At 35.6% G+C, this 12,440-nt stretch overlaps 1 protein-coding gene and 1 long non-coding RNA gene across 2 annotated transcripts in view; one reads left to right on the top strand and one right to left on the bottom strand.

The window, feature by feature from the left end:
- Positions 1–7,832, bottom strand: part of PLCZ1 (phospholipase C zeta 1) — a 45,219-nt gene extending 37,387 nt beyond the window's left edge. Inside the window, exons 1-3 of the mRNA XM_023925704.2 lie at positions 7,510–7,832; positions 6,820–6,943; positions 2,256–2,490 (exon numbers count right to left, since the gene is read on the bottom strand). Coding sequence (XP_023781472.1) covers positions 2,256–2,490; positions 6,820–6,943; positions 7,510–7,523 — 373 coding nt within the window. The 5' untranslated portion in view covers positions 7,524–7,832. The remainder of the gene's footprint in view (positions 1–2,255; positions 2,491–6,819; positions 6,944–7,509) is intronic.
- Positions 7,833–7,943: 111 nt separating this feature from the next.
- Positions 7,944–10,737, top strand: LOC147653816 (uncharacterized). Its single transcript, XR_015285810.1, has 2 exons — positions 7,944–8,033; positions 8,417–10,737. It is a non-coding gene; the product is annotated as an uncharacterized LOC147653816 (long non-coding RNA).
- The last annotated feature ends 1,703 nt before the right edge of the window (positions 10,738–12,440 follow it).

The raw sequence follows: 12,440 nt of genomic DNA, 5'->3' as shown, positions 1-12,440 counted from the left end.
ATTCTGGATTACTCAAAGTCCTTGTCTGACAGATGCACCAGGCTTATATTGTTATTTACAAAGCAAGCTGGGTTTTTTTAAGACAGGATTGCATTTTTGCCCTGTTTTTGTATTGCCTAGCAGGAAAATAGGCAGGAGTAGAGTCCTTGAATGGCTCTACACTGTAAATAATACTGGGATGCACTTTCTTATCCACACTGTGCCTCTAATCCTATCCATGTAAATGAGCAGTATTTTTTTTTAAAAAAGACATATATACCAAGCTTAAAAAAATTATTTAGTTAGCATGTTTTCTTTAATCTCATTTAATGAGTTGATTCTTCTATTCAAAGCTAATAGTAAAATGGGAAGATAATGGAATGTTTGGGAAGAATAAAACTGTCATTTGGGTTTTAGTAAGACACACCTGTCAGGTGTGAATCACATATTTTGTGATCAATTCCAAAGAAATGGCTCTTTCTACCAAAAATGCAAGGTTTTAGCACACACGTGAAAAAAACCTGTTAGTGTAGTATTTTGACATTAGGCATTTAAATTTTATTACAAAAATTAAAGATTAGTTTATTCCATACTGTCCTGAGCTAGCTACAGTACCTACAGAGAGTAAATTCAAAGTTATCTGTCTCAATATTTTTGAAAATCTCTCTGCACAAATGTTAGGGATGCACTAGATGCTATAAATGGATTTATTTAAATTATATGTAAAATGTAGTCATTGTTTTCATCCTAATCTTGACATACCAGTGCTATCACATTTATGAGAGAATGGTCATTACTATTAGCAAACCTGTCAATCAAATGTCAAAGCCTGGTCTTTTCCCTTTTTGTAAGACACAGGGAGGGCAAGGGTGACAGATGAGTCCAACAGATCATCCTGATGAATAATATTCTGTAGCAAATGCAGAACAACACTTACACAAAATGGTCTATCACAATACCATATGAATCATCTCTCATGTCAATCATAACTGGAACTTTTCAATAAATATGTTTGAGTGGGAGTATGAATTCACTCAAAGGAGCATGAACAATACAGAGGTTATTTTGTTCAGCGAGATTATTTCCAATAACAAGACAAACAAATTTATCACAGGTGAAGAAACAAACAAGAATTTGTCTCAGCATCTGAAATTTGAACCAGACATTAAATTAAACCCATAGAAACTTCTGTTGATATTTATAAAGGTGTTTTCTAATGGACTGAAGATTGTTCATTGTTTAACTGTGCTATAGGTTTTAACTTTCCCATCAAAACAGGTAACACAAAATAAAAGGAACCTTTTAAGCTGGTAATTTGAACAATTAGGAAACATTAGTTTCTCTGAAAGAGCAGAATATGTTTAATAAAATACAGTCAAATTTGAAAGGCAACCTTTAAGAGTAAATGCATAAGGAGTCACAAGTTTTTATTACTGGGCAGTAAGTGCCTCTAAATGAAACACCAAATGTTCTTCTGTTTCTCATTGAAAAAGTGGCATTTTCCATTTTCTTCTTCCACCACAGGTCAGCATAGAAAATCCCATGCTATTATCCCAGAAGAAATATTTTCCCTTTGGGATTGTTTTTCTTAACCACTTATCAATTCCACACATTTTCAACAACTGGGAACCAAGGAAACGAAAGAATTGAACATATTCCACTGAATAAAGTAACAGCTTGCAGCAAAATGCAGTTAGATCCTTTTCCTAGTTGTAAATTTTGCCACAAGCTGAAATCAGTGATACTCAGCAGAAGTGTTACACCCCAACTTGAGGCACCTTTAAATAGGTAAAGAACATGTTACAGATTTATGAAGCCCTCCTCATCTCAGCGTTCTAGTGATTCACAAAAGGTGACCAGGCACCTACAAAAATTTTCCACAGTGCTCCTGCAAGGAAGTCACAAGGACATAAAAGTCTTGTCTGAGGCCTTGAATTTTCACTAAATGACTCAAGGGAGAGAAGACAGTGTAATGAGCAGAGAAGAAAAATGGCAGATATGGACCTTAAGAAAAACAAATAGAAAATGGTTTGTAATGAGGTGAAGAACAGAATTTATAGGACTAGAAATAAAAAGATAAAGAAATGACAGAAAAAAGAGCAGAGCAGAGAGAGGAGGGCACCATGAAAAGAAATTAAAACACTGGAAGAAAACATAATAAATAGATGAAAAGACATGCTTTTAAAGAAATAAATATATGAGGTTTAGGAAAACACAGTCATTGAGAGAAGCACAAGAAATAAAAGCTAGATATAAAATAGTTAAACTGTACATACCTTCATCAATGGGTTCATACTTCATAATAATTTCTAAGGTAGTTGTTTCATTAGCTTCAGTTTGAAATTGTTCTTTTATAAGAAATTTAAGGAGCTGGCTGTCAGGTAGAATTTTGCCATCTATTGAGTAAGCCTTGAATAGTTCTTCAAATTCAGGCCTGTGTACAAGAGCTCGATAAATTGCTCTGAAGTCGTCCATGCTAATAATATTTCCTGACTGTTTGTCAACAGTTTTCTGAGGGAAAAAAGCAACCAAAATTTATTTTAAAAAAAAAGAAATTAATGAAACAACATGCAATTATACAAAGTTATGCACCAAACAGTCTTTTATAACTGACCATAAGAGTGAGCATCATAGAAGAATCCTCAGGCAACAGTGACTACAATCAGATTACACTCCTCAACATTTAGATGACACTTTGTGTGCTACAAATATTTTATATAAAGTAAAATGGACCATATGACACAATTAGCATCTAAATAAGTGCAATAAATTTAGATTTAATGCATTTTTAATATTCAAACACATTGTAGAAAATCTTTAAAATGCTATGTATTAAAATAAATGTGCAGCATAAAACTTATCAAGTGGAAAATATATTTAGTATAATACCTCTCCAACAGCTATTTACACCATATTGTAAAGACTGTCAGTCAAATTTGCATACAAAATCAGCAACCAGTAATCTTAAAAATGAAATAAGGATGACCAAATTATCAAGAGGTACAAAGCTTTCAACACTTCAAATAAGAAACAATATTCAAGTTTGAAGACAAGATATTTTATAATAACCTATGACACCATGTTCTAATCTTAAAAAGCCAGAATGTTTAACTTAGATTAATTATTCACACTTTCAGAATTCTTGAATTGCAAGCTTGTTTTCATACAGCTTACAAAATGTTAGCATAGTAATTAATTTCTGTGTTTCAGTATAAAAGCCACTAGAAAAGTCAAAAGGCCAAAAGAATTTGAGAAGAATAATGGGTTTTTACCATTTCTGCTTTTTACATTTTTCACAGGTTTAACAATTCTATTTTTCCTTTAAAATTTTCTACTTAAAATAAATAACTGCATATATATAAATAAGCATATAAATAAATATATGTATTGCATATATATATATATAAATATTATATATATATAAATATATATAAATATAAATTGCATTTTTATAGAAATAGAAATAGAAATAGAAATAGAAATAGAAATAGAAATATAATACAAATATATTTATATCTAATAGTATATGGAAACATTAATATATGTATTATATTGTATTATATTGTATTATATTGTATTATATTGTATTATATTGTATTATATTGTATTATATTGCATTATATTATATTATATTATATTATGTTATGTTATGTTATGTTATGTTATGCTATGTTATGCTATGTTATGTTATATATTAATATATAATAGTATATATAATAATATATAACATATTATATTCTATACTATATACTATATACTATGTATATTATTTATTAATATATAAAATAAAATATAGTATATGCTATATGCTGTATATTGTATATATTATATGTTATATATTAATTAATTATGTACTGATTAATTAATTAATATCAATATAGAAATACAAATGTTTCTAACATTTTAAGCCATTTTTGCTTAAAACTTGCCAAATCAAGAGAAATCTTCTGACAAAATTGCTCACAAAAACCACAAATGGCAATCCACTGCCTCAGTGATTATCACTGTAAACTGATGAAAATGCTCAGTTGTTGGCTCCTTAAAGTGAGACTGCCAAAGAGACCACGTTCCAGCATCCAAACATCCAAACATGGCACCTATTGTGGCTGGTTTGGCTTCCACAGAAATGTCTATAAACAGGAAATTGCTTACTTGAGCTCTGGCTGCTCTTTGATCAAGACTTTGGATTACTGCTAAATTAATTTGGTTTTGAAGCCATACCATGAAAGCTAAAAGTTTAAAGATCCGTTGCCAGTTCCTTCCTATGCAGTAAAATTCCTACTGCACTTCTGAATAAGTGCAACAATAGGAGTAAAAATATATTAGATAACTGAAACGAGTACAAAATTAAATTTAACAAGGAGTTCTAGTGAAAAAATCTTACAAATGAGTGCTTCAGTATTTGCTTTGAGTTTGAGAAAGAGAATAATAATGATCATTATTAACAGAAATCACCAGCAAGAAAATATTTCTGTACAAATGCTAATTATACACATTTCATTACTGCTGAGAAATTCCCCATCTAAGGTTGATTTCTTCCATCCAATTTTTAATGTTCTTAACAATGCTGCAAATTTGCTTATAACCATTTAGCAGGAAAAGAAAATACCAACTTATTTTGAATATAAAGAGTCTATCAGGACTTGGAGGATGTTCACTTAGTTACTGGCACAAAGAGAAGCTGGACAAAAAAGTAAATTTTCTATTTTAGTTGCCTCCTGATGAAATACAGGCAATAATACTACACAAAAGAACTCTTCAAATTAAAGTGATAAAAATCATGTCACTATAAAAAGATACTGTAAATTTTTGGGGTAGATTTTTATCATTCCTATTTTTATTAATGCACATCAAATTTTTGCTGTTCAGAAAAAGAAGAGACAAAGTCTTGAGAGAAATTATATGAAAATTTATTATTCCTTAAAACCTTAATGTTCATAATTCTGATACTGCTCAAAAGAGTATTACAGTAAAATAAACTCAAAGAGAACAGACAAGAAAAAAAGCTGATTATTCCATAAAATTAGTTTTTCTATAAAATGTATTTTGCTATGAATAACCATTAGATTAACTGCTGATGTGCACTTAATTACAAAGATGTCAGTAACGTTCCTTTCCAGAATGCTTTGGATTTTTACATATTATTTCACTGATGAAATATTTGAACCCCCCCAAACTACTGAACCCCTGTAAATCTTTCTCAAATAGCATAGGGCACCTAACAGTACTGCTATAAATAACTAGATCAGGCTATTGGGTATAATATGTTGTTAAATACAACTTGATCAGACTTGTTCTTTGCAGGTCACTTCCCTCAAATCTTCTTTTCTCTTCCCACAGCTGACCATCTCTCACATTCCTACCAGAAACCAAAGTAGGGGGAAGATAGAGGAAACAATGAGAAATATTTTTAAGTTCTCAAGAGATCCTCTAGGTTTGAAACTTTCTCCATGCAGTGCAAGTTCAAAAAACCACAGGAAGCCTTTTTAGCCGGGGTTGAGCTCATGCTGCTGGTTCTACCTTGGCTTGAGGAGGCAAACAATGAGAGAGGAAGACAGGGTGAGGAAAACTTAGTCTTCCTTCTTATGAGCTTTCTGACTTGCCATAGTTAATTCTCTCTGCCAAATCAGGACAAAATTTGCCAGATGGTTGTAACATTCTCAAAAGAATCATATCTATAAAGGTGAAAATAAGTAAATATACATGTATTTATATAGAGATATATATATATATATACACTTTCTTTCATTCCCTTAGGGAAACAGCATTACCAGACAGCTGGGTTTTTTTGGGGGGGAAATGATGTGAAAGGGAAAATCTTACATATTTTGAGTCATTACATGAAGAAAATATGTACCCAGTATGTACCAAGGCACTCATTTGTGTAGTATTTGCCCACTGAGACACGATCTTCTTGGCAGTAGTTTGCTTGCCTACACTAAATTAAGTCCAGCTTCTAGCTGTATCATATAATCTTCACAGAAATATCTTAAAAACTGCCACCTCTCAAGGCCAAATCCATTCCCAGGGAGTTAGAGAGTGATTCCCATCCATTCAGGCACACCTCTTAAATATTACAGGAGAGGTATAGTGGAGAAAGGAATGAATGTGTGCTGGATCTAAAGCCTGAACAGCTCAGAGAAGTCCCTATTGTCCTCCTGGAAAGAGGATTTTGAGAAGATTGCTCTCATGGCTCTGTCCAGAATCAGACAGACATGTCAGGGCTCATTAGCTTGACCAGAGAAGCTGAACAGGATGAAACCAGAATGCTTTAACTTTTCTCAAGTGTAGACATGTTACAAAAGAAACTGGGAATCAAAACCAACATATTTTCCATCTTACACTAATTTGTTGTGGAGAAAAGACAGAGTTATGTGGGTGTCAGTCTCTCCAAGTAACAAGCAGTAGGACAAGCAGGAGTGGACTCAAGTTGTGCCAGGCTATTAGGAAAAATTTCTTTACTGAAAGTGTTGTCAAGCACTGGAACAGGCTGTCCAGGGAAGTGTCTGAGTCACCATTCCTCAAAAGTACTTAAATACTTGTAGATGTGGTGCTTAGGGACAAGTTTTAGAGGTGGACTTTTCAATGTATTAATGGTTGGACTCAGTGATCTTAAAAATATCTTCCAATCTAAAGGCTCATGATTCAAATTCAAACCCTGGGTTATCTATTTTACACAGACATGAAAGACGTGGAGGAGGAAAATTCTTTGCTGATTTTGCACACCACACTAGCTTGAAATACATTTCCCAAAAAATTAACTTGAAAAAAATCAGCAAACATATGATGTGTGTAACTGAACTTCTAAACCATTAATTGCTTAATGTACATACACCTTACCTTGAAAATGTGTTTTAAATGGTCTTCATCAAAATTTATTTGCATTTTTTCAAGCAGTCTCATGCAACCCTCTAAATCAACATTCCCATTCTTGAAATCATTCTGAATTATATTCCAAAACCACGTATGAGACGTCAGGTTAAGGAAGATTCTGGCCAATGAAATTGCCTTTTAATGGAGGGGAGGAGGGGGTAAAGTTTAATTTCATTAAACCTAAGAAGCTTGTGCTTCCCTTTCCTCATACTCTAGAACATCCTTGCCTTCTGCCCTCTGAGAATGCAGCAGGCCCCAAGGTGTGCAGGAAGAGATTTCTGCTCTGTCCTCAAAGTCCCAGAGAGCAGTGACCAGAGGGGCCGAAAGGAGGGTGTGAAGGAGATCAAGGGGTGGTCAGGGTGCAAAAAGGGATGGAGTGAGAGGAGGGAAACATGGAGAAGCCAAGAGGATTCAGCAGGCTCAGGGAAAGGTGGGGAGTGCTGAGAAACACCAGGGAATGAGTGCTCCCAGCACTGTGCCCACCCAAACACTATCAACCGGCCCTGGCTGATGGGCCTGGCTGCCCCAGGCCCTCCAGGGCATCCCCTGTGTGCCCAGGCCTGAGGGGAAAGGGCCATGTCAGGGGAATCTCAATGGCAGCTGTCACAGGGCAGGGAGAGCAGAGGAAGAGGAGAAGGTAGAAGAGGAAAAGGATATCTATTCTCATCCATGGTGGCTGTGCACCGCCTGCTCCAGCCCCCTCACTGCAGTGGCATAGCCAGCATCTCGCTTGGGCTCACAGTGGGCTCCTCATGCCACTGTGCCCTGACAGAATGGCATGGAATGTTCGCTCCACCATCCTTCCAGTGTCGCTCCAATGCTGCTCTGGTGATGTCACAAACTGCAGGCGCCCAGCACAGGCCCCTTCCTGCCCCCGCTCCACCACCCTGCCACCATCCTGTGCCTTTTCCTTCCAGCACAAAGCATCTCCAGGCCCTGGCCCCATCTCCCACCGCTCCACCACCCTGCCACCATCCTGTGCCTTTTCCTTCCAGCACAAAGCGTCTCCAGGCCCTGCCCCTGTCTCCCACCCTTAGGATATCCCACACCCGCAGCACGTGTCCTGGCAGGAGCTGTGTGGGGCAGAGCAGGCCTTTTGCAGCCAGCCATGCCAATGTCCTCCAGGGGAGCTTGGCCAGCTTGGCTGAGGTCTCTCTGTCCCGGTCCGAGGTGACAAGCTGGTAAGGCAGAGGTTGTCAGCACAACATCTTCCCCCAAATAACCAGGAGCACTGTGCTACCAACCCACTGCAGAGACCTGGGGGGAAATCCCTTCTTTGGGCCTTGGGGAACCAGCTGGCTTCACAGCAGGTTGATGTGGGGATGTTGGATGATGGTGATGGTGGATGTTGAGAGTTGTGGGATGCCACCCCAAAGTGCTGGGAGGCCACCCAAGCTCCCACTTTCCTGCTGGGAACTTCTCTGTCCTCAAAACCAGCCTGGGCAAGAGCAGCTGTCCACGTCCTGCTTTGAGGCACACCAGTATCAGCCTTCAAATCACCAGGACAGCCCTTGGGAATCAGGCTGGACTTAGGCCCTGACTCCATTTCCCACTCCTTTTACAGGAATTCTTCCCCAGGCAAACCGCTTCGAAGTTGCCAGCTTCCATGTAGCTGTCAGCAAGCCTGAGTGAGACTCTAAATGTGACAGACCAAAGGCAGTTTGCCACAGATTTTATGAAACTTGTGAAAGCTGAGGACACCAAGTTTTGTATTGACATTCTGGAAAACATTCAGGTTTTGTCAGAGGATATATGGGGCGAAAATCTGTCGAGGAATTCCCTGTTACTCACACTTCTATGAAGTGGAATAAACTATGGAACAATCAGCATCTGAACACCAAGGTCTCCGGTGCTGAAGTGCCTCAATGCTTACTGAAATACCAGCTTTGATACCATGGCCTAAATAAAAAATGGGGAAAAAAGACAAAATGGAGTTGTTTAATTGATTTATTTCTGGATCACTCAGGAGAGTACAGAGACTTCCATCAGTCAATCACCACTTTAAAAATAATTCAGGTCTGTGGTGACTGGAAATAATTTGTTTGGTTTTTTTTTTCACTTTCTTCTTGTACTTTTCAAGTACTTTACCAGGAATGGTCAAAATGTCAAAGGCAGCACAGTGCTACAGCTGAGATAGCAAGCAAATTCTTATTTTCCTTTGCAGTTTTAACCAAAATTATATTCACTTATGTAACTTCACACCAAATAACCACTGATTATAAGGAATCTAGTAAGGAAGATCAGCAAAGACATTGGAACATTCTATCTAGATTTTTTTTTATTGCTACTGAAACCTTGTAAATTCAGCCTTCAGGCTTTGCTTGTGCATGTATCTCTGAATCCCTTATATAGATTCATGAACAAAGAGAAGATCAGGACACTGGAGGAATAAATTTCTTATAGCTAGTGCAGAAGATATTTCAGGACTGACCAGGGATGTAGGCTGGGTGTTGCAGCACTAAAGAATAAAGAAATGCTATTCCCCTCTCCCAGTATTTATTACAAAGGTCAAAGGAATGCATGTGATTTTGGTTTACTTTCAAACTATGATAGTGATTATTTCCTAACATTTATCACAGATTATTACAAATGCCTACCATCCTTGCTGTTTTCTGTAAACATAACTTTTAATTAGTTTCAACAGAAACAAAGTTTAAGTGCAAGCACTACTGTAAATACCACACTTTAAAAAAAAATAAGGTGTAAACATTTAAGCATTATTCTTGCACATATTTGATGTTTTTATTGTAAGCATAAGATTTTGCTGTTGTTCATCACAGCTGGTGGGAATTGCAGTGCCACATGGGTCGAACACACCCTTTTGTAAATACTCATTTGTGGCTTTATAGATTCACTGCTGACTGGCCATGATTGCCCTCATTGTCTTGGCTTTAAAATGTCATAAAGAACTATGCATTGATATGGTTTCAAGGAGAAAAAACTGCAAAAATGGGCATCTTCAGATTACTCTTCTGATGACAAATGAAGATTTTGCATACTTACTGCCCTCTGATTTGGGAGGTTCCTTTCTCTGTGTATCTGGATATGATAATTAATATCCCAGAGAAACCAATGCAGTTGAATAGAGAGAAAGATGGAGCACAGAGAGCATTTTCTTCTTCTCCCTTCTTCAAAGAGAGCTGCATTACCTTTGGGTCATTCTCTTTTCACCCCACAGCTGCTACTGAGATCCATCCAACACCAATCCAACCCTTTAGTGCCCATTTCCTGCTGGAGACCATTCAATGAACAAGCAGCTGTCTTTACATTAAATTTGGCTGAATAAGTGATTATTTCTTTATTGAAAGTAGGAGTAATTTTATTAAAATATTATACAATCCAGGGCTGCTATAGTGAAGATGGCTTATTGGGAGTGTAGTTTATATCTTTATATTTGCAGTACCAGAAAATAGAGGAAATTTTGGCCATAGATGTAAGTGCTAACAGAAACAGATATAACACTAGAAATTCTGGATTGCAAAAAAATCACTTTTTTCACAAATATTGAGCATGAACAAATAATAGGGAACAATAAAGAATGATGAAAAAGTTTGAACAGTTAAACAACTTTCAGTTTCAATATTTATTCCACCAGATCAATCCCTTATGAGATGCAATTTTGCAATACATTGGTTTTTTCTGTAGAATTAAATTCTCTTAACTTTAAAATGCTGTTTCTATATAGTAAAACTGTAGCAAGGAGTGCAGTAATAAAAAGTATTTAATATTGTAGTATCAGTCTATCAGTCTACCTTTATGAACTTCTCATTTTCTTTCAATTTCCTTTCTCTAGAAAAGAGGGGATCTATGAAACAAGAATTTGTAACAAAAGCTGCTCAGAAGGATGAAATTTCAGCAGAATAAATGTTCTGATCTCACTGAAAATGCCTACTCATTTTTTGCAATGTTAAGAAATTAATTTGAAGAAGGTAATTACAACACAGGCTTTGTCAATTTTCCCTCTACATTCTCCAGGATGGGCTTTGTTTTATTTTATTTTATTTTATTTTATTTTATTTTATTTTATTTTATTTTATTTTATTTTATTATTTTATTTTATTTTATTTTATTTTATTTTATATTTTATTTTTATTTTTGGAAAGTGGAAATTTGATGAAGAATAAACATTATGAGAAGAAACTGAAGGTGTACAACTCCATGGAAAACTTCACTGAACTTTCATTTATACATTTTTGTGCCTCTGAATGTCTTTGAGACTTAGTTGCAACCGCTCCCTTTTTTGTCTGTGATTTTTTTTTTTTTGCATAAGGAATATGCCAACTTTCATTATTTTTATTCCTGAAATTTCCTCCTGTTCTCTCTAATGCTTTGAAAACCATTCACACTCTTATAGCTGATTGTGAACCCCTCTCTTTTATTTTTTTTTTTCAGTTCCCTGTATTTTAAAATGTAATGAAGGACTGGCATGTATAATATATGTATATTTATATATACAACAAAAACAAAAATTCAGGTTTTCCACTGCAGTAAGGAGTTCAGCACACCTGGAATTGAAGCTCTGTCCTATTTACAGTCATAGCTCTCTCCTGGTAAAGACTTATTTTGTGCCTGCAAAAATACATTTCTTTATATCATCAGGTATCTTTTGGTTCTTCTTATGTTGGGTTGCTCCTGAGTGGCCATGGATCTTTTTTACAGGGAGAAGATCACCTGCTCCATAAGTTCAGAATAGCTTTGCACAGAGATGGAATTCTCTTTCAAAATAAAATGGGAATTTTGTTAAAACTCTGCTCCTCCCTTTTCAGGTTTGCAGACTCATTGGAATCACCAAGTTGGTACAAATGCACCTGAGGCAAACTGGCTCAGATTTTTTTATTTCTGATAGTAATTTTGAATCTCTCATTAACTTGCTGTAAAGAAAATTATCATTTTTACTATGCCAGCAACATTAGAGTTTAGCTTGGACTTCATTGTCAGCTTACAGCTGCATTAAAATGAGAAGACTGCATTTGGACTGAATATTTAATGTTCATTTTAAAGTTTGTTTCATATTTTGCTACCACTACAGCAGGTGGAAAACCTGTCAAAATGAAAACAGTGAAACAAGCTTAATGATTACATTTTCAAATATATATGTGGAATTATAAACTAATTTATTTTTTGTTTCAGAATAGATAGATAAATCTGTAACAGGCAATAAAGACTCCAGTTATCTGTTGGCAGAAAGCAAAGTCTATCAATATTCCTAGTCAGTGGAAGAAATTAATGTTTTCCTCTCTACATTTTCCAAAAATTCTTTCTTTGCTTCATTCATGGAACAGAAAAGACAATTTTTGTAAAACAAAACACCTTGCTTGTATGTCTTCCAGCTTGTAGTCTGTACTAAAATCTCCACTGTATGCCTAAATTCCCATTCCTTTCCAAACTGTGAGAAAGAAAAGAAAATATGATTTTAAAACAGAGGAAATAAAAATGAAGGAAATACAAAGAACCTTCTGTCAAGTGTCTCTCTCACTGAGCTCAAACCACCAACACCATGATGCTGCAGCTATAGTAAGACTAAATTCAAGGATTATTTTCCCTTCTACAGTAAGAATGGTTTAAAATGTTCCAATAAATCTGAAAAA

The sequence above is a fragment of the Cyanistes caeruleus genome, chromosome 4 (genome assembly GCF_971803275.1).
Source record: "Cyanistes caeruleus chromosome 4, bCyaCae1.hap1.1, whole genome shotgun sequence".
In the NCBI taxonomy this organism is placed as follows: Eukaryota; Metazoa; Chordata; class Aves; order Passeriformes; family Paridae; genus Cyanistes; species Cyanistes caeruleus.
The sequence above is the reverse complement of the archived record's forward strand: the minus strand, read 5'-3'. Positions and strand labels throughout refer to the sequence as shown.